Source organism: Drosophila guanche, unplaced genomic scaffold (assembly GCF_900245975.1).
Source record: "Drosophila guanche unplaced genomic scaffold, DGUA_6, whole genome shotgun sequence".
Classification (NCBI taxonomy): domain Eukaryota; kingdom Metazoa; phylum Arthropoda; class Insecta; order Diptera; family Drosophilidae; genus Drosophila; species Drosophila guanche.
In genome coordinates this window covers 1,791,776-1,811,768 of record NW_022995755.1, presented here as the reverse complement: position 1 = coordinate 1,811,768, position 19,993 = coordinate 1,791,776, and the positions used below count along the sequence as shown (strand labels likewise).

Below are 19,993 nucleotides of genomic sequence, written 5' to 3'. Positions count from 1 at the left end.
AATCTAAAGGGGGAGCGGAATGTGCTCATATTCGATTTGGGCGGCGGCACCTTTGACGTCTCCATCCTGACCATCGATGAGGGTTCACTGTTTGAGGTCAAGGCCACGGCCGGCGACACTCATCTGGGTGGCGAGGACTTTGACAATCGTCTGGTCAATCACTTCATGGAGGAGTTTAAGCGCAAACACAAGAGCGACATCAAGGGCAATGTTCGCGCCCTGCGACGCCTGCGCACTGCCTGTGAGCGGGCCAAGCGGACGCTCTCCTCCAGCACGGAGGCCACCCTGGAGATTGATGCACTGCACGAGGGCATTGATTTCTATTCGAAGATTTCGCGTGCTCGCTTCGAGGAGCTAAACATGGATCTATTCCGGTCCACCATGCAGCCGGTGGAGCGTGCGCTGAGCGATGCCAAAATGGACAAGAAGGCCATCCACGATGTGGTGCTGGTGGGCGGCTCCACGCGTATTCCCAAGATACAGCGCCTGTTGCAGGACCTGTTCGGTGGCAAGCAGTTGAATCTGTCCATCAATCCCGATGAGGCGGTGGCCTATGGCGCTGCCGTGCAGGCTGCCATCCTCACGGGCGTTGGCAGCTCCAAGATTCAGGATCTGCTGCTGGTGGACGTCGCGCCCCTCTCGCTGGGCATTGAGACGGCTGGCGGCGTGATGACGAAGCTGGTGGAGCGTAATGCTCGGATTCCCTGCAAGCAGCAGCAGACCTTCACCACGTACAGCGACAACCAGAACGCGGTGACCATCCAAGTGTTCGAGGGCGAACGGGCCATGACGAAGGATAACAATCTTTTGGGCACCTTCAATCTGACTGGCATACCCCCAGCTCCTCGTGGCGTGCCACAGATTGATGTGACATTTGATCTGAATGCCGATGGCATTCTGAATGTGGCCGCCAAGGATCACAGCACCGGGCGGTCCGAGAAGATCACCATCACCAATGACAAGGGACGCTTGTCCAAGGCCGAGATCGATCGCATGCTCTCCGATGCCGAGAAGTACAAGGACGAGGACGAGCAGCAGCGCGAACGTGTGCTGGCGCGCAACACTCTGGAGGGTTACATCTACGGCTGCAAGCAGGCAGTGGAGGAGGCAGCCTCTAAAGTCCTCACCGATGCCGATCGCAGCACGGTGCGGGAGAAGTGCGCCACGGAGTCCGCCTGGCTGGACAAGAACACGCTGGCCGAGAAGGAGGAGTATGAGCATCATTTGAAGGACTCCCAACGCGTGTGCAGTCCCATCATGTCCAAGCTGCATGCCGGCGGACAGAAAGGCAAACAGCAGACTGGCAACGGCAGCGGACCCACCGTGGAAGAGGTTGACTAAGGGGAAACAAATTCTGCAATTTAAAACAAACTTTTGATTGATTATGTACGAGCTATTCCGGCAATAAATTAACACACTTTAGGCACTCTAGTTCGGCACACCACTCTGCCAGTAGTCGTTTTTTTCTATGGCTGCGCTGAGCAAGTCATTCGAGGCGAACCTTTGCTGGCGCAGCTGCCAAGAGCTGCTCCATCCGCGTAGCTGCCGGCGCGCTGCACTCGAGAATCTCTGGCGCTTTGCCTGGTCCAACGCGAAGTATTATCTGCCAGTGGTGTTGCTGCATTTGGGCAAAAATGGCATACGTTTGGGTGGTGGCTCGTCACCCAACTTGCTGCTGGATGCATTGTGGTACTACGTCCAGCTGGTAGTCGGCGGCGTGCTGAATGCCAGTCTAATATCCATCTCCATGTGCTGTCTGCGGTAAGGTTTGATAAACGATTCGGAGTTCCTCACTATTCTGATGCTTTGCAGCAATCTGCTGGGCAAATTCCATCTGTACACATTGCTCTTGCTGCCAGCTGCCATTGGTGGCAGCTTCTGTGCCTGCTTGCCCAGCCGCGTGAGGCAGCTCCAGCACACGGCCATCTTTCAGTCTGTGAGTCAGTCAGGGCGTTGCTTTGAGTTCCTTCCCTGATTTGTATCCTCCATTGCCAGCTCATTGAGAGTCTTCTGCTGCATTCCAATCCTTTGGCCAGAGCTGTTACCCACTCCCTGCCACTGCAAACGCTGATCTTCATGTGCTGCAGCGCCGTCATACTGGAGGGCAGGCGGAGACGCTGTGGGCACAATGGCTTTTGGTTTCTAACGCCCGACGCCCCAGCCACTGTGGGTCACAACTGCTCCCTCCACATAGTGCGCGGCATACGCAGCTATCTGCTGATTGGACTCCTTTTGGATCTCTTCAAGGCGATTGTTAGCTGCACCAAGGCTGGGGATTGGCACTTGAGGCATCTGAGTCTGCAATCAACTGCCTGGCTGGGCTGCTACGTGGGCATCTATAGGGTAAGACAAAGGTTTGTTGAAGCATTACAATCAAGAGTTCCAAATCTTACAGGCGGTACACTGCTACTTGCAACACAGCTCTATGGTCCCGCGACACATTCCAGTGGTCAGAGACTCCTTCAAGCATCCCCCGGCATCCTTCCTTGCGGGCCTTAGCTATTTGCTCTATCCAAAGCCAACAATCTTAAGTTACGCGCTGCTGGAGGCCATTCGCACACTGTGGGCCAGCCACCGCGACACGAAGAAGGTTACAAAGAAGCCTCAGGCATTCGGCTTTGGCGATCTAGCGTTTCCTGTTGCACTGGCATACCTCATACATAACTACGTGCTGCAGTGCCAGCGTGTGAGCGGACTCTCCGGCGTCATCATTGACAGCACGACAGCTAACTAGTAAGTCAAATGGATTTGTCGTCGGCTGCTCAAATTAAAGTTTAATTTCCTCCGCAGCGCATTAAACATAAGAAAGCGTCTGGCACGACTGTGTTGAATCGATTACACTCTTGTTATATGTACGTTCCGTTTAAATACACTTTTCCAAATGCTTTGCATATTAACCTATGACCTGAAACCAAGCCATGGCTTGGCATAGCTTGGTTGTGCCGCCTCAGTGCGTCCCGGAAAGTCATCGCCAATGCCGCGCTATGGCAGTCGCGCCGAGCAAACTGTTGGAGAAGCCCCTGAATCGTATGCGTTGCTGCGTCCTGCACAGCCGCCCAGGACAAAGCTGCACACATGCGTTGCTCTGGAATATCTATCGCAATTATGTGTCCAGTGCGAAATATTACGCGCCCTTGTTGCTGGTGTGTTTCTGCATAAAGTTCCTCCCCCTCCACGATGAAAGCTCAAATTATCTTGCTGTTCCTTTCAGCTGCCATTGCTCTTGCAGTGGCGCAAGGCGCGTTCCAGCAGAACACTCATCCACATAGTTAAGAATTATGTGCAGTCCGTGAGCTTTGCTGCCTGCATCAATGCATTCACATTTTACTTCATGTGCGTGTCGCGGCGTCTTCACGGTCGCTTTGTGTTCATCTGTACTCCGTATTTGTCCTGCTGGCTGGCCTCTCAGCTCAGCTGGTGGATGCCAACGCAAGTGCTGCTCTACTTTGTGACTGGCATTACACATGCGGTGAGTGTTTGCGGGGTTTCTGGAACGATTGCAGCACGTGTATGTGTGATGCTTGCAATATCAATTTACACATACAATAAGTCGTGAGCTTTGAGCTTTTCAGCTATGTCTTTCTCATTCTGACCTCAGGCTGGTCAAGCCTGCAAGCAAAAATCTGCAGCTCGAGAAAAAGCTCACTTAGAAGCTTTTTGCTCTCTCTCTCTCTAAAATAAAATTGCAGGCCCTGGAGAGCCTTCTCCGTCACTTGGACGTTGGTCTGGTGCATTCCCGTTATAGTCAGACGTTGGTTTTTATGCTGAGCTCCCTGGCGGTGCTGCACTATCAGCAGGCGCGAAAGTATTCTGGCTTTTGGTTCATCAAGCCCACGCCCCTGCCTGAGGATCACAACAAATGGCCAGTGGCCAAGCGGCTCAGACGGAGTGCAAAGCAGCTTCAAACTTATTTGGGCATTGGTCTTGCATTGGACTTGGGGCACGCCCTAATGCGACATAATCTCAAGCAGATGCGACTGCAGTCAACACGATTCTTGGTCAGCTACATTGGACTCTTTCAAGTATGTTTTGCACCTCAACTGTAGCAGAAGTTAATCAGCCTTTCATTCCAGTTTCTGCAATTTCTATTGCCGAAAATGAAGCTGCAGCTGCGACACTCCAACGCTGTGGCGGCATTTGTCAGTGGCGCATCTTTTGCCCTGCTCAATCGCATGACCTTCATGAGCTTTGCCGCGGTCACAGCGTGTCAGGTGCTCTGGCAGCAGTTCTGCGCACGTGACACTGGCGAAGACAAACTGCTGGCTTTGCTGCAGCAAATACCCTGGGCCAAGCTGTTAATACCCTGCAGTTTGGCCTATTTGGTGCACATTTTCTTTTTTCACGAAAATATACTCAACGGGCTGGCCAAGGACTTTATAGACAGCACCTGCGATCATAAGTGAGTGAATTTTAATAATGCCTGTTATGAGTACATGTTTAGATGCCTTCTCCCTTTGCAGTGGCCAACGTTTGCTGAATCTGATGAAGCTGCCCAGTGAAAATGTCATACTAGCAACGGTCAATAGGTCTCCAAAAACATCATTTTGGTTTTAGATCTTAGTAGTGGGAAACTTTTGTACAGCAGCTGGAAAGTTATTACCACATAAACGTCCCGGATTCCACTAGTTTGAATACACATCTTATCATAAATTATACGCATAAATTAGTCACAAAACTTGCTTTTGGGTTTTAATGTGCAAAAAACAGCGATGCGAAACGCAGAGATATCGCCAGCCCGAGATATCTCCAAAACATTCATTATTTTCAATAAAATAATTAATCATGAAGAAACTTAAACTCTTTACGCATCGTTGGCCAGCCAAATGTCCGAAGTGCAGTCGCCACCAGGATAACGCATTTCATGTGGCAGACCAGGGCCATAAGGCTCGTTCGCAAAGTCCACGAAAAAGTTCTCATTCAACGAGATGCCGCCATTCACGGTGTCCACATCAATCAGGCAAATATGACCGCCCTTGGACACCATTTGGGGATAGAACTGCAAAGGGAATTGTTGACTTAGGATTTAAGAACCTACGGCTTAATGGCAGCTCTCACCTGCTTGTCCCAGGGTGAGTAGAGGGATGTTGAGACATACAAACGCTTGCCGTCCAGTGAGAGTTGCATCATTTGTGGGCCACCTTCCAGGCGGTGACCTTTGACATACCGTGCTGGCGGTCGCTCCTGTGAGGTAAGATTTAGAACAACTACAATTTTTCATATTTTAAACTCACCTTCAATTCTTTATCCTCCTTGACAACAACGTTGGGTAGATCGCTGCAAATGGCACCGCCTAAGAAAAGCTGTCCCGTCAGCTTTGGGTTTTCAGGATCACTAATGTCGTACTGCCGCACATCACCGTGGCGCCAGCAGTTTACGTACAGGAATTTGTCATCCAGGGATATGATAATATCTGAAATCATGCCACCCATATTCTCGGCAGTGCCACTGCCCGTGTCCACCAGCTTGCCCGGAATGTCAATCACCTTTTTGGCCTCAAACTCATCGGAATCAGACTTCTTCTTGAAGTAGAACACCTTGGCGTTCAGGGCACAGCCAACGAAACCTTCGGCACGTTTTGGGTCATGCAGAAAGCGAATCTCCAGTGGCGTTATGCCATCCGTACCCAAGTCTATGGTTTGGTACAATGTTTGCGTGGACCATTTATAAAAGTTGATCCGGCAGCCGTACTGGGTCATATCATCAAGATCCCCGCTCTGCCAGCCACTGCAAAAGGGGTAAAAAAATTATAATTATTAATCCGGCAAACCCTTACATTACTTACCGTCGAAACTTGTTGGGCGCTCCCCACTCGGAGGCAACCATTACATCAAAGTGCGGCTGATACCAGAAATCATAGCCACACAGGGCCTTCTTTTCCCCCTTAGTCCAGGTGCCAATGCAATTAAAGTCGGAATCAAAGAGGATAAAATCACCCTTGGCATTGCCCTGTGCGTCGCCCATCACAGATATCATTATATTGCCATTGGCCAGGCAGTGCGTCGTATGGGGTCCCGTCACATTGTGGCTCTTCAGCACATCCCCATCGATAACCTTTATGATTTCAGGCTTGCGCGGATCCTTGACCACATCGAGTATATAGATAAAGTCCGAGTTTATTGCGGGCAGCACCAGCCTGTCCCGCTTTGGAATGCTTTTTGCGTTCTGATCCACATAGTAGCAGCTCGAGCAAGCATTCCAACCAGAGTGATGGAGCTCGTCCCCCTTCCGATTCGTAAACGTGCGATGAATTATCTATGGAACAAGATTATCATTTCATTAAGCCAAGTGCCAGCGAAGACTGTTTATTTTCATGACCCACCTGACAGTAGGTGGGGCTCTCGGGGTCCACGTCGATTGTTGACAGATAGTCGCCGTGGGGTTCATCCAAGTTGGGCTGCACCGTCACCGTGTAGAGGAGCTTCTCCCGAGGCCCGCTCTTCATGGCATCCAACGGCGTTGCGTAACCGGGTCCGCGACAGCATGCTGCAGAAAAAACGATTCAATTATCAACATTATTCTTTACTTTCTTTTGTTAAAGATGTCGAGGGGCGAGACGTAGTTTCCTTACAATTCTTAGACATTGCTTGGCAAGTTTGTTATGGAGTGGAAGCAAAGAACAGCGAAACGAAAATGAGAGTCGTCAGATGTTGAGCGAAGCTTTTATAGTTGGTGCTCTCTTTTAAGTACGGAACCGGTATATGTACGTATGTACATATGTAGATGTACGATGTCCGGCAATCGTATCAAAACAACTTGTTGTTAGCTGTTCGTGTGTACAGATAAGACTCACTTTCTCTCTCTTAGTGCTCAAGTTGAATAGATTGAATCCACAAATTTAAACAAATATTCCACCAATTTAGATAAGAATCATATACCCCCAACGGAGAATTTCATATTTTTGTTTTTAAACATATATATTAAATCCCTTATATAAGAGATTTTATGTGTATACACATATTTTATTAGTTTTTCTTTTGCATTTTTCATTTTCGTAATAAGTTTGTTTAATTAATATGTTTGATTGCAATTGCATTTGGAAGCACAATAATTTCCGAACTTTGCAATCTACCCGCTCTGGCACAGCTGTTTCCAATTGGAAGTAGAGAAATCGATAGTCAACTATCGATATAATACAATCAACCGGTTTCAGTTACGCCTGCACCGAAATGCGCTTTTTACGGGGCTCCAAGTTATTTTATCCTCTGGTGCGCAATTCCTCGACACAAGCTGGAAGACGACGAGTGGTGATCACTGGAAGCGGAGCCGTAACGCCACTGGGCAACAATGTGCAGGACTCCTGGCAACGTGTGCTGGCTGGGGAGTCGGCAATCTCTCACCTGGGGCCTCAGTTCAAGGGCCTGCCGTGTCAGGTTGCCGCACAAATTTCAAGGGAAAACTTGCAGCTGGACACGCATCTGAGCAAAACAGACATCAAGCTAATGAGCCCTGCCACGCAACTGGCTGTGCTGGCAGCTGAGGAAGCTCTGGCCTCGGGCAATCTCAAGCCCAAGGAGCTGAGTGAGGAGCAGCGGGAACGCATTGGGGTCTGTGTCGGAATGGGAATGTTCGATCTGACGGAGGTTTACAACACCTGGAACCAGCTGCAACGTGGCTACAATCGTGTCAGTCCCTTCTTTGTGCCCAGACTGCTGCCCAGCATGGCGTGTGGCCACATCAGCATGCGGCACGGTCTGCGCGGGCCCAACCACTCCGTTTCAACTGCGTGTGCCACTGGAGCCCATGCCCTGGGCGATGCCATGCGATTCATACGCAACGGAGATGCAGATGCGATGCTGGCGGGCAGCGGAGAGGCTTGCATCGACCCCCTGTCTATAGCTGGCTTCTGCAGATTGCGCGCCCTGAGTACAGCATTTAATGATAACCCAGCCGTGGCCTCGCGACCTTTTGACAAGGCGCGTGATGGCTTTGTGATGGGCGAGGGTGCAGCTGTGCTGCTTCTGGAGGAACTTGAGCACGCACGCGCCCGTGGCGCCCCCATTCTAGCGGAGCTGCTGGGCTATGGTCTTTCTGGCGATGCACACCACATCACATCCCCCAGCGAGGATGGATCTGGAGCCACACTGGCCATGCAGCGAGCCCTCAAAGATGCCGGTGTCAGCCCCGAGGAAGTCAGTTACGTGAACGCCCATGCCACATCCACGCCCACTGGCGATCGCATCGAATCGCATGCCATTCGACGAGTGTTTGGCGATCACACGCCGCAGGTTCAAGTATCCTCGACCAAGGGTGCACACGGACACCTGCTGGGCTCCTCCGGCAATCTGGAAGCGCTCTTCGTGGTGCATGCTTGCTCGGAGAACACCCTGCCGCCTTCCATCAACATTGAGCAGCTGAATGTGGATGTAAATGTGGTGACCAAAGCTTGCAAATGGTCCGAGGGGCAGGGACGTCGCGTAGCTCTGAAGAATTCCTTTGGCTTTGGCGGCACCAATGCCTCCCTGTGCATTGCCAGCTACTCCGAAGAGTAGAGCGGAGGACATTTAAGTTGTTTTTAGATTATTGTTATCCATGGAAATAAAAATCCTGAATGTTTTGCATATTTTTAGGAAAAATGTTAAGTTTTAAAACTTTATTTGGAAAACTTTTTCGGTTGCTTCTTGTCACACGCGCCCTGTCCCTTCGTCTTCGTCGAAGAACTTTCTCTCTCTCTACCAATCTTTCTGCTCTGTAAAAATGTATTATCCAATGCGCGTATGTTACTGTTACACTGTATATCTGTATATAATATATATATATATAGGTATATAATTATGTATATAGCTCTGTTTGATTTGCTTCTGTTGCTTGTCTCTCTTTTTGTTTGTTTTAAATCTGTTGCTGGTTGCAGTTGTTCTTCTTCTGATCTTGGATTCAAATGTTTGTGTGTGTGTGTGGTGTATTTTGCATGGGAAATAAAAAACAACTAAAAGGTTTCTTTTGTTTTGCATTCGCGCGGCTTTAGCTGTGGTCATGTTTTTTGCTTCGGGGACTGTATTTAGTTGCAACACGTCGCGATCCATCGTCTCCGTCTTCTCCTTTCACTTAACTAACGATTTTAATTTGAAGTGTTTTATTTTACAAAATTGCTTAAGATGTTAAGTTAAAAGTATATTGGGCTTACAATCGACATTTTTCTTTATAATCATTTATTAAATGTTTTGTTTTTTGCTGTTTATGATTTGCTGGTTCTTTTTTTTCCACTTGCCCCTGCTCTAGGCTAGTTTTTTATTTTGAAACTGTTTTTTCTCCTTATTATGCCATGCCATACATTTCTATATGTATTTTCAGCTTAGTTTCTTATGGATTTATATGCGTAAATAATATTCTAGATGTGTGTGAGTGTGTGGCTGTGTCTGTGTTTCTGGGTGTTTGGGGGTCCTACCAATGTGAATTTACTTGCAAGGTGACATTGTCCGCTGTGGGAAGCAGCAAACTCTTATTCGCCACGCACTGAGGGCGAGACCATGAAGAAACTATAAGGAGGCCTCGTCGGTGGCAGAGTTACTGGCTGCTTTTTCTTGCAATCAGTGCTCGTTTGCTTGTCGACGCAAAATGTTTATTTCTTCAAAACACAGACTACTATCATGAAGCAAACTATTAAAAATTAAATTATGTAACAATTATTATGTTTTTTCACATTGCCTTCAAATGATTAATCAGCACACTCCATTGTCGTTGCCCTCACACTTACAGCGAGAGCCCTTTTACTCGCCCGAATTTCTTAGTATTACCGACGAGACCTCCTTATAGTTTCTCCTTGCTAGTAAATTCACATTGGATCCTACTACTGTATCGCTCTTTAAAGTACTGAATTTTTCGTTTATATAAATTATGAAAATACATTATTTTTGTTATTCGAATTTTATCGTTAAACTCTTTTTCTGTACAATTGTTACTCAAGTATTCCGTTGTTTAGTTACAGCATAAATCAATATGTTTTGTAGCATTTTTGTCACTGTCACACTAAAATTTTAACAAGGTTTCTTCCCATTCTTCAATTTTAAAGCATTCAAAACAATTCCCGTACTCAAATTTGGACTGAAAAATATTTTTAAAATTACGGGTAGGCCTTTCAATTTCATTTACGTATCTGGTTCTTAGCTAGGGGGGAGGGAAGATTGGGTTTGTTAGGTGTAAAGAGTGGAAATTCCAAGCGCGTTTTGACCGAAAAAACATACATATAAATGTAGCGGGACCTTGCATACATGACATATACACACATGCACATGCATATAGACATATATTCAAGAATGAAACCATGCAAGGGATTGATTCCTTTAAGAAAGAGGAACACACGCTGTCATTACTAAACAAGGACAATCTTTTGAGTTGGTTGGTTTGTGTGTGTGGTGTATATTGCGGTATTCGGTATGCTGAGATTTTTAAATTTAAAAATATATAAAATATTTATAAATATTTTTGTTATGGTTTTTTTGTTTTGTTTATCCTTGTTCGCGTTCTGTCCTGGTTTACTGCTATTACAGACCTTAACACTTACTATCTTACTATTTGTTTTTGTTTTTTAAAAAGACATCTATTTAAGCGCTAATAAAGTGGTTTTTGTTATCGGTTTCGCTACCAATACCAATCCCAAGTCATACAGGGATGAATGCTGTAACTTCTGCCTGATCCTTACTTGAATGCGGGATGTCTGTCTGTCTGTACTATCGTATGCATGCGGGGGTCGGGGGCGTGGGGTGTTTTGTGTATATATGTTGTATGTTGTATGTACATGGCAAGCCAGTTAAATCGGAGAATGGTCACTAGTTAAGCAATGCATCCATGGTATATGGAAATGGAGGATGTTGCTCGTATCTGCTGTTTGCTGAAGACGATAACAACTTGGTTGCCGCTGCTGCTACTGCTGCTGATGATGCTCCTGTTGTATGTGCCGGCGACGGTCAGTCCAGTATGACGATTTGTGATTCAATGGGCCTGCTACTTGGCTCGGTAGCCAGAGGCTTAATGGGCAGTGTGCGCCATGGTTTGCGCGCCGCACGGCGTAGATCCACGGCAGAGAGTATTTTTCGCGCTTTTCTGTAAAGTAGAATCAAGCATTGGAGGCATTACTTTTATTTATGAACTGCTTTTGGCTGCTTTCCACTCACTTGTGTGTGTCGTTGGCCCTAAAGTAAACATCGTCAGGCGCATCCATCCAACTGATGACTTGCTTGCGTCCATTGCCGCCACGTGCCATTTGCGCAATCTTCTGTTTGCCATTGAGCTGCACATAATAAAGGGAAACATTAATCAATCTGCTTATGATCAAGCATATTTAAGTGTCACTCACATGATGCCTGGAGAGCGGTTGTCCCGATGCTGCCATCATGGCCGCAAACTGTTCGGGACTGGGACAATGCGAGGGCATAGGATCTTTGTTTGGCCTCTTTGCAGGCGGTCCACTGGGCACTATAGTTACTAAAAATAATTATAATATTAAATGTATTTGTTAATAATTATTGTTTACACACCTTCAGTGCCATTTAGCTGCTGGTCCTCATGCGCACGCTTTCGTATCGTTGATGTTGCTTGCGTTGGAATTATAGTTAGTTCTTTCTCCGCTGGTACGGCCACAATATCGGGTGATTTGTTGGGCACACGATCGTAGACTAAACTGCCATCCGCTGCTTTGGGCGGCTTGGGGAATGAGACGACAGCGGGCAGCGGCATTTTATCCTTGGGCGTCAGCACCAGCCACTCGTGTGGGCCGCTGCCAGGCGCACCCAGTCGATTGGCAATTTTAGTGACACTGCCACGATCCTTGGGCTTGAGCAATAGCAACTTCTTGATCTCCGCCTGTGATTTGCCGCTAATACGATTCGTAACTAGGGGGAAGAATACGTTTAGCAAACGTTTGAGTAACCATATATATTATAGGACTTACATTCTTGCTTAACCAGCAGCCCATTGATGGCGTAGGCGCTTTGTCGCGCCGCTTTCTTCGGTTTGACAATGCTGCGGCAGATAACGCGCGCCACACGCGTCATGGGATTGGTGTGTAAGTAAAAGGCAGTGCGCGTCTTCATGATGGGCCGCGGTGAGCCAGAGCTGATGGCAATGCCGTGGGCTTGCGCATAATGACGTGCCAGGTGGGTCTTCAGCTTGAACTCCTTGCCGCAATTGACAATTGAACATCTGCCAGATAGGATTTATGGTGAGATTTAAAGAATTTTAGGTCACTTGGTAGGGGCACTTACCGATGCAACTGACGATTGGTTAGATCACTAATTTTCTCATCATCGTTGAGGTCGACTACTGCTGTGGGTGTTGTTGCCGAAGCGGCAGCAGTAGCAGTGGGAGTCGTCGCTGCCGAGGCCTTCTTCTTTGCATCACTATCGCCGCTGGCATCGCCCTTATTCGCTGACTTCATACTGCCATAACGCCGCCAGTACTCCCAACAGCTTTGGCAGAGACGACTCGTAATGTGACCAGTGCTAAATGAATTCCACTGAGAGAAGAAACGGGCAGAGATTAGAGCATTGTTTGACCAGTTTTTCATGCTGTTTTTTACCTGTGATGATTTAGTTGTTCCGCATGATTCGCAGGGTTTGCCGTTGCTTGAGAGATCGGTGCCCCCGTTGGTGGTGCCATTGTAAATGCCCCCACCACCCGCCTTGACAGAGGCGCCATTGCCGCCACCCTTGCCACCATTATTATTGTATTGCGGTATGTAGACCTGCTTGAGCTTCAGCTCCGCCTCGACAGCCTTCACACGCTTCTGCTGCACATAACGATCGGTGGTCTTCCACATGTAGTAGTACTCGATGATTTGCTTCAGCGTTTTCCAAGGCAGCTGCAAAAGTTTTGAAATAACGGATTATAGAGCGTTGATCATTGAAAAAAACTTTCATTAATTCACTTACGAAATCTTGTCGAATGTCATTAAAGTCTTTGCCATATTTGTCCAGCGCTTCCTCGAAGAGATTTGCCTCCGAGGCGCTCCAGTCTTCGATTTCATCGCGACAGAGCACCGGTCCAGTGGAAGGAACTAGCGAGGACATGGCCTCCTCAATCGAATAGTCGTGCTTGTGCAGAATGTTCATGGCGTGAAACTAAAAAGAGAGATGAAAATCAATACCAGCGGAGATCGGATTTAGTTTTTAGGCTTACCAATGTGATGTCCCGACTGGCTGCCGCTGCCGACATATGCAACGAGGGCTGCTTCACAGAACTGCTGCAGTCGAGGGCGCGTGCAAAGGTGCCAATGGAGCGCGAAACGACAAGGAACTGATCGATCTTGCGATCTGTCAGTGTATGCTCCGGCGTCCATACCAGCGACTCGAGCTCCTCCAGCTTGCGCTCGTCCGTGACGGTGTCTTTTAGCTTGGCGGGAATATCACACTGATAGCGACTGCCGACACGTATCTCGCCCTTGTCGGCGAGTAGTGTTTTCTGATTGGGATCAAAGACCAGACAATAGAAGAATGTGTCCTGCAAGGGCAAAAAGAACACCAATATTAGTAAAAAAGAAAAGAAGGTCTCCTCGGATTGCTAAGTACAACTCACGTCTTTATTGAGATAACTCTGCAGGGACTCCGTTTCGTTGAGCAGCGTCACGGAGCACTTGCCTCGTATCTGTGTGGCGGGTATCGATTCGACTTGGCGTGAGAGGAACAGCTCGCGGTGCTTTATCTGGTAGCGTTGTTTGCTGGTTAGTGCCTCGCCTTTTTCCGCATCACCTCCACTGCCGCCGCTGCCACTGCTGCTGCTGTTGTTATTATTATTATTGTTGTTGCTGTTGGTGTTGGTGTTGCTGGTGGTGCTGCCGGCATTGTTGCTGTTTGCAGATGTGCTGCCACTTCCACTGCCGCCGCCAGACGCTTGCGTCGGACTTGTACGCTCCTCATCCAAGGCAGCTGTAAAAGTATGCGACCAAAACAATTAGTTGCAGGAAGAGTAGGAGTAGGAAGAGAGTAAAAGAAAGACAGATAGAGAGAGAGAGTGACAAAGAGAGATCTACACAACATTAATTACCAACTAAACTAATATAAATATAGCAGGGAGGAGCTTGGACAAACATAAAATCAGGGTTTAAGGGATAGGATTAAGTGAGAAAAAAACGAATCAAATAATTGGCATTCCCAAAAAGAGAGTTCGAACTACAAATAATGTTTCAAATATGAATTCATAGAGATAGACAGCATTTTGCTGTTGTGATTTGTTGTGGTTTTTGTGGTAGTACCTATTGAGGGATCGAGCACAGCCTGTGCGGCCTGCTCCTCGCCCACGGGTGTGCGGAGCCAGGTCTTCTTCAGCTTGGTCGCCAGCGGTGAGTCCTCGGCTGTGGCCACTGTTTTTTGTTTTAAACCATTTATTTTGTGCAATTTGGGGGAAATACGTTTATTTACAAATGTTTATGGTTCAAGCAATGATGGTTATAAATTAAAATATGTATTAAATAATTAATAAAAATTATGCTGATTAAAGTGAGATTAGCTTTTAAATATAAAATTAGACACATATTTTGAAGTCGTCGTCTGGTGGGAAAACTCTCTTAATGTTGCCTGTTCGCGTGCATAACATAACATAACATTGCTGCTCTAATTAAGTAAGGTTTTAGTATGTCATTTATAATGAATATAATCAACATCTGTGGACCGAAACAAATAGCTCTATAAATTGAAAATTTATAAAGAAATTCCTCGTATTTTCTTTTCTTATACTTTCTTGGCTGTTATCTCTGCGGCAACCGACTCCAGTTGGATGAACCCCAATGGTCGTAAGTATTTATAGAACACGGCGATAAATGCCACACTCCGAATTCTATACAATCCTAGAAGCTTGATCATAAAATTGCAGTTCCATTTGAAACATTGCAAGACGAAGTTCTGTGTGGTTATAGCCCTGACTATCCTACTGGTGAGTACTTTTACTGTGAGAAATGTTCAAGCATAAGCTAACTAATTGATCCGCAGAGCCTGGCATATGGCGTGCCCAGTGATACAGATAGTAACGAATCAACTGAGACTATCGCAGTCTCATTGGCGGATTCAGACAGGCATCATTTTTGCCAGTTTCTAACATCTTTGGGCGAAATAAGGAGGGGACTTCATTCAGTTTACTTGGGACACAACGTTGGGTACATAGGTCAGGCAAACGATCGTGTTGTCGATGAGGCAGCCCAATTGAAGGACAACCTGAGCTAAGAAACTGTGGCAGCGGAGCGAGATTTCTTCGAATATATTGACACATTTGAAAAGGCACGAAAAACAGGCATGCGGCTCGTAAATCAATTATTAAACAAACTGGAGCCAGAGATTAAAACTAAATATCAGTGTTAAAAACTAAGCGAATATAATTCACACACTTTAAAACACTCAAAATCATTTCTCCAGTATGTAATTAGACATTTTTCTGACATCTGACTTTTTTTTTAGCTTTTTCCAAGAATGTATAAATTTGGAAATTTCCATTTCCCTTTTCCATTTAATTTCATGTTTAACTTCTCAAGTGTCTGAACGAATAAACATTTGAAGTTTCATGGGCAACCAGATATGGTCAGAGAGTAAATAATTCCGTGAAAAATAAACCCGATCCTTGTCTCTTCTTCATAACCCATAAATTCTTTGCTGCAATCTTATCTTCGCCGAATGCCTGATTGAAACGCACTAGATACCCTGAAGGATTTTATTTCCTTGAAACTGTGCGGGAGCTGATTATAAAAAAAGATTCACCTTAACCTCCACCCATCACAGACCTGAGCAGGACCAGCAGCAGGAAAAGGGCGTGGGGTAAAAGTCGAGTTGCAGCCCAACCCCCACGCACACGGACAGATATACACGGGATACACAGGCGCGTGGGTGCATTGCTAGGAGTTACAGGAAGAGCCAAGGAACGCGGTGGGTAAGGTAGTAGGTGTTCTTTTTTGTGTATTTGTGTTTGTAGAAGACAACGACAGCAGCCAAGGGTGGCTGGGGGGTGAGTGGCTGTTTGGCGGCCATAGATAGGACACACACAACACACACAGACAAACAGACACCTACAAGCAAAAGGCCTTGTAGTGGGTGGGGCGTGGTTGTTTGCCTGGCGTGGGCGGGTGCATGGGAGGGGAAAGGAAGCAAGCCGTTTGGTTATTTTTGAGATTTTGTCACTGTACCCTGCCTCATGTTTATGAGTATTTCAATTGACTTTGTGGTTAACACTTGAGCAAACCAAATGTATGTATTAGGCCTAGTCGAAAATTGAAGGGGATACCCTCTTGCCTTGAACTAGAAATCTCTTATCATCGTGAATATCTTCGACAACTGCAGGGTATGCACGCGTCGTAGTTAGGGAAAGAATTCAATTTCGGGGTTGAAATAGCGGCACACTTGTGCTGAGCTCAAAATTTTATATTTTTGTGCTAATTTTTCGCTGATTAGTGAGTGGCCTGCCAACAGGCAGCGCACGGCGCACGCACTGAAAACTCGCTCGCTCGTGCTACTGCTACCAGCTCCCAACTCCAACATCACTGGGCAGCACAAACAAGATGACAGCGGGACGCATGTTGGGAGCAAAAGGGGTTGCGTTAATGGGCATTGTCGGCGCATGTCGTGGGGCGGGGGGCTGCCTTCCTCACGGAAAACGCATTTTCGTTGGGTCACGTAACGGGTTCGAGCGGGCGGCAATGGTCGAACTCCCAACTTCATACCCATCCCCTTACCATTTTGTCGAGTCCAGCATGCTTTTTTTGGGGCTGCGGAGAGAGGGAGAGAGACAGAGAAGAGCGAGGCGGGGGCATGGAATGATTGGTTGGGAAGGCGAACCCTGCCTGTGTGTATGTATACGTGAATGCAAAGCGCGCCTCTGCGTGTGCCACATTGGGGTATGGCTCCTGATCCGACTTACCCTTCCCCCACTTCTTCTACAGCACTCATGAAAATTTTCGTACACACATACACAGAGAGACACCGAATCATTCATACATACATATACATACTTGTATGTATGTATGATTGTATGTTGTAGCATCAGAGGTAGACAGCAAGTCTACCTACTACTCTCGAGAGTATCACATTCACATTGACGCTGGCGATGGCATTGGCGCCGCCTAGCAGCAACCAAAAACAGTAACAGAGGCAACTGAGGCAACAGCAACATGGGGGTACAGTGCAGCTCAACACATTATGTTTATGTGGCTCTGCCTGGTCTCTGCTCCTACACTACGGATGCGACGGATGCTAGGGGATTCCGTTTTCTCTTCACTTTTGTGTGTGCTTTACAGTTGTTGTCAGTGCGGTTCTTGTTGCTCTTGATGTTTGGCTTTGGCGGGGGGGCTATGTGGGTGGCTGGGTGACTGGGGATGCCTTGACACATTGCACACTGGTCGCTTGCCGAGGTGTGGTGGGGTGCTGCTCTGGGCACAGGAGCTCTCTGCTTTTTGGTGTTTGTGGTAAAAATGTGCTTAGTGCTAGGGATCTGTTTTTGGTAGGTATTAGCTTTCAACTTGTTTGAAGGCCGCGACAACAACACCGAACAACGACAACGACGACGACTTTTCGCAACCTAACCTCACTTTGTTGCCAAAAAAATAATATCATACGAATAAAATAAAAAGAGAATCGTTTTTGGTTTGGTTCTTAAGCGACCGCAACTGGCGGATACTTACGTTGATGCTTGTCGGCCAGCTGCACCAGTGGGTTGGGCAGATCACGACGCCGGTAAAAGCACATGACCTTCGCCTCCACATTGCCGGTTTGGTTCTTGTTCAGCTCCTCGATGCGACGTATCAGGTAGGGACTATTCGGCGTTGTCTCAACGTACACGTAGTCTGCAACGAAATGAACGGCGGATTACCACAACTGTACATAGAGTCGAGTAAAGAATGATGGCATGATGTAGGGTTGGGTGGGAAGGGGAGCTCCATAGTGCAACTCCATTCATTAGCAAGCATTACATACGTCACAGGTAAACGCACACATGAATACGTGGACATGCCGCTTAATTACGGCCACACACACACACGCATACAGTCACTAGTATGCTCGCTGCGTTGCTCAATTAAATACAAATGTGGGCATCCATCCATCCATCGCGCAATGCAGCAGCAGAAGCAAAAACACCAACAAGAACAACTACATCGTGATCGCTGCATTGGAACCTGTCGCAGAAACAGACACAATACCGTTGCTTGGGGCTGACCACTCGGCAATAAAATGTTAGAAGAAAAGAAATACCCTGAATATTGCAATGAAAAGAAAATAACTAAAAGGAAACTATGCTGTTGCTTATTGCCTTGTCTTGTATTGGGCAGGCATTTGGTAACATTTCGCTGGCCATTCAAGATGGAGAGAGATGAAAAAGAAAGTGTGGTGGCGTTCGCATATACATTTTTACCTATGTATACTTGGCGTATCGCATGTTTCCGTGTGTGCGTGTGCGTGGCCATTAAAAATGGCAAACAAAAAGCGCTGATGGAGACAAAATTCTGAGCCGAATGGGCCGGGCCGAGTAATCGCCCGCAGGAAAAGTGCCAGAAAAGAAATCATATATCTGTATGTACGTATTCCCCCATTGGTGTTAATATGGTTTTGGTATTTATTTTGATTCTGTTAATTAGCCGTTTGCTTTTCCGTTCATTTGCATATCATATTGAGAGAGCGGCAACGTCATCGCAAAGGAGTGAGGGAGCCGGCAATAGGGCAACGTGCAAAGTGCGTAAAGATAGGAGAAGCAGAGGAAAACGCTACCAACTCGCTCAGAACCCAAACCAAAGCATAAGATGCTCAGCCGAAACAAACCAAACCCGAAAAAGCTCATTAGCATAAGAAAACACAACAAAGCATGGAGGCGCACAAAAATGAGATACACTTTTACCCATACAAGTACACGAAAATATACACACACATGCACACACACCGATAGAAATCACAATTTGGCAAATGCAATTCCATTTCGTTTCCATCATTACCCCATCCCTAAAGCATACACCGCGAACGCACACACACACTAGCAAGCAAACGAGCTCTAGTGCTTATCGGGGGGAACAGAACATGTTAAAACACTTGCTGCAGCTGCGACAATTTTGTTGGTTCAATGCACAAACCCCCTCCACCAACTCCACCGTCTGACTATCTGCTTCCTAGGCTCGCCGCTGTCCAATGTTTCATGGCTGATTTCGACACATCATCTACGCTGTAGCAGCCTCGTCTCATTCCGGCATTTAGCACACAACCAACCACATATTTTGAGAGTGCAGGTTCTTATTGGCGGCCAGAGGGGTTTATCATTGCTTTTGATAACACACATGGATATGAGAGGGAGATCAGGCCAAGAATTTTTTGTAATTAAAATGCACTTTCATTATTCCTTGCTCTGGAGTCTCTCCTCAGACAAAACACACACACACACATATGCATACGATGGGCAGGCGAAACTGTGAGACGGCGGCGCCGATAACGAAAGATGATAGAAAAGCGAGTACGGAAAAAAATTTTCTCACCTCCGACTCGATACATATTTGTGGCCATTTTCACTACAGTTTCGCACCAAACTTTCACATGTAAAATTTAATACACTTGCTCAGCACTCTTTTTCAATAGTTTTGTTTCAAGTCAGGGCACATTTATTAGCATAAAACTGAAGTTGTTATGATTGCATTTGCATTTCACATAAGACGCGTTTTTTTCGTCGCCATCTTAGAAACAACTCAACTCTAAAAAATACACACACACACATGCACATATACATACGAGTAAACAGCTGCATCAGGGCTGCATTTGGATTGATGATACTTTCGCTTATCGATACATCGCTCTGTTTAATTGAGATTTAATTGTGTTTCTTAAATATTACTTTAAAATGGTAATTTCTGAACTAACAATTCCGAAATAAAGTTGTAATTATATTAATTTTGAATGTTTATATTTAATAAAACATTGCAGTTGCATTTGTAAATTTTAAATTGAGTGCACAAATAACCGTTTCACGAGCGATAGTATCGCTTACCATTCTAGTTCACGGAATTGCTTCAAGCTGCATGGAATTCGGAAGATAGTTGAACTAAAAATAGCAA

General features: G+C 46.6%; 6 protein-coding genes across 10 annotated transcripts in view; 4 read left to right on the top strand and 2 right to left on the bottom strand.

Annotated features, from left to right (window-relative positions):
* The window catches only part of LOC117589807 (heat shock 70 kDa protein cognate 2), a 2,472-nt gene extending 1,041 nt beyond the window's left edge, over nt 1-1,431 (top strand). The window contains 1 exon segment of the mRNA XM_034282024.1: nt 1-1,431. This exon segment is cut by the window's left edge and continues 110 nt beyond it. Within this exon segment, the coding sequence (XP_034137915.1) occupies nt 1-1,341 (1,341 nt within the window). The 3' untranslated portion in view covers nt 1,342-1,431.
* A 12-nt stretch (nt 1,432-1,443) lies between these two features.
* Nucleotides 1,444-2,901, top strand: LOC117589819. The gene is made up of 5 exons (XM_034282051.1): nt 1,444-1,761; nt 1,813-1,936; nt 1,996-2,343; nt 2,396-2,733; nt 2,791-2,901. The coding sequence occupies exons 1-5, from the start codon at nt 1,469-1,471 to the stop codon at nt 2,828-2,830; spliced, it is 1,143 nt and encodes a 380-aa protein (XP_034137942.1). The 5' UTR covers nt 1,444-1,468; the 3' UTR covers nt 2,831-2,901.
* Nucleotides 2,902-2,936: 35 nt separating this feature from the next.
* LOC117589817 lies at nt 2,937-4,598 on the top strand. Its single transcript, XM_034282049.1, has 5 exons — nt 2,937-3,143; nt 3,212-3,469; nt 3,690-4,022; nt 4,074-4,399; nt 4,461-4,598. The coding sequence occupies exons 1-5, from the start codon at nt 2,985-2,987 to the stop codon at nt 4,552-4,554; spliced, it is 1,170 nt and encodes a 389-aa protein (XP_034137940.1). The 5' UTR covers nt 2,937-2,984; the 3' UTR covers nt 4,555-4,598.
* A 65-nt stretch (nt 4,599-4,663) lies between these two features.
* On the bottom strand, nt 4,664-6,678 carry LOC117589812 (methanethiol oxidase). The gene is made up of 6 exons (XM_034282040.1): nt 6,569-6,678; nt 6,320-6,483; nt 5,783-6,252; nt 5,232-5,724; nt 5,056-5,181; nt 4,664-4,996 (listed from the first exon to the last, which is right to left on the bottom strand). Exons 1-6 carry the CDS (start codon nt 6,579-6,581, stop codon nt 4,802-4,804), a joined length of 1,461 nt encoding a protein of 486 aa, XP_034137931.1. The 5' UTR covers nt 6,582-6,678; the 3' UTR covers nt 4,664-4,801.
* Nucleotides 6,679-7,112: 434 nt separating this feature from the next.
* LOC117589814 (3-oxoacyl-[acyl-carrier-protein] synthase, mitochondrial) lies at nt 7,113-8,579 on the top strand. Its single transcript, XM_034282042.1, has one exon. The coding sequence runs from the start codon at nt 7,167-7,169 to the stop codon at nt 8,487-8,489; it is 1,323 nt and encodes a 440-aa protein (XP_034137933.1). The 5' UTR covers nt 7,113-7,166; the 3' UTR covers nt 8,490-8,579.
* Nucleotides 8,580-9,849: 1,270 nt separating this feature from the next.
* LOC117589806 (metastasis-associated protein MTA3) lies at nt 9,850-19,639 on the bottom strand. Of its 5 annotated transcripts, none has more exons than XM_034282021.1 (13): nt 19,421-19,639; nt 17,588-17,749; nt 14,183-14,290; nt 13,507-13,856; nt 13,111-13,431; nt 12,864-13,052; nt 12,512-12,793; nt 12,198-12,448; nt 11,885-12,135; nt 11,472-11,825; nt 11,291-11,418; nt 11,109-11,224; nt 9,850-11,037 (listed from the first exon to the last, which is right to left on the bottom strand). In XM_034282021.1, the coding sequence occupies exons 1-13, from the start codon at nt 19,446-19,448 to the stop codon at nt 10,902-10,904; spliced, it is 2,676 nt and encodes an 891-aa protein (XP_034137912.1). In that variant the 5' UTR covers nt 19,449-19,639; the 3' UTR covers nt 9,850-10,901. The 5 variants fall into 5 exon arrangements, with proteins under 5 accessions (XP_034137912.1, XP_034137909.1, XP_034137911.1 ...); XM_034282018.1 differs by lacking the exon at nt 19,421-19,639 and adding an exon at nt 19,158-19,242; XM_034282020.1 differs by lacking the exon at nt 19,421-19,639 and adding an exon at nt 19,158-19,242 and having other exon boundaries at nt 11,291-11,409.
* Between the last annotated feature and the right edge of the window lie 354 nt (nt 19,640-19,993).

What these genes read in the sequence shown, in the direction of transcription:
- LOC117589819 (XM_034282051.1), top strand. Translation starts at nt 1,469, where the DNA reads ATGGCTGCGCTGAGCAAGTCATTCGAGGCGAACCTTTGCTGGCGCAGC. An exon ending in ATCTCCATGTGCTGTCTGCG is followed by an intron (nt 1,762 to 1,812) that starts GTAAGGTTTGAT and finishes GATGCTTTGCAG; the next exon opens with CAATCTGCTGGGCAAATTCC. An exon ending in ACACGGCCATCTTTCAGTCT is followed by an intron (nt 1,937 to 1,995) that starts GTGAGTCAGTCA and finishes CTCCATTGCCAG; the next exon opens with CTCATTGAGAGTCTTCTGCT.
- LOC117589817 (XM_034282049.1), top strand. Translation starts at nt 2,985, where the DNA reads ATGGCAGTCGCGCCGAGCAAACTGTTGGAGAAGCCCCTGAATCGTATG. An exon ending in GCTACATTGGACTCTTTCAA is followed by an intron (nt 4,023 to 4,073) that starts GTATGTTTTGCA and finishes CTTTCATTCCAG; the next exon opens with TTTCTGCAATTTCTATTGCC. An exon ending in GACAGCACCTGCGATCATAA is followed by an intron (nt 4,400 to 4,460) that starts GTGAGTGAATTT and finishes CTCCCTTTGCAG; the next exon opens with TGGCCAACGTTTGCTGAATC.
- LOC117589812 (XM_034282040.1), bottom strand. An exon ending in AGGAGGATAAAGAATTGAAG is followed by an intron (nt 5,182 to 5,231) that starts GTGAGTTTAAAA and finishes CTTACCTCACAG; the next exon opens with GAGCGACCGCCAGCACGGTA. An exon ending in ACTCACCCTGGGACAAGCAG is followed by an intron (nt 4,997 to 5,055) that starts GTGAGAGCTGCC and finishes TTCCCTTTGCAG; the next exon opens with TTCTATCCCCAAATGGTGTC.
- LOC117589806 (XM_034282018.1), bottom strand. Translation starts at nt 19,227, where the DNA reads ATGTGTGTTATCAAAAGCAATGATAAACCCCTCTGGCCGCCAATAAGA. An exon ending in GCTGGCCGACAAGCATCAAC is followed by an intron (nt 14,291 to 17,587) that starts GTAAGTATCCGC and finishes AACAAAAAACAG; the next exon opens with TGGCCACAGCCGAGGACTCA. An exon ending in GAACAACTAAATCATCACAG is followed by an intron (nt 12,449 to 12,511) that starts GTAAAAAACAGC and finishes TTCTTCTCTCAG; the next exon opens with TGGAATTCATTTAGCACTGG.
- LOC117589814 (XM_034282042.1), top strand. Translation starts at nt 7,167, where the DNA reads ATGCGCTTTTTACGGGGCTCCAAGTTATTTTATCCTCTGGTGCGCAAT.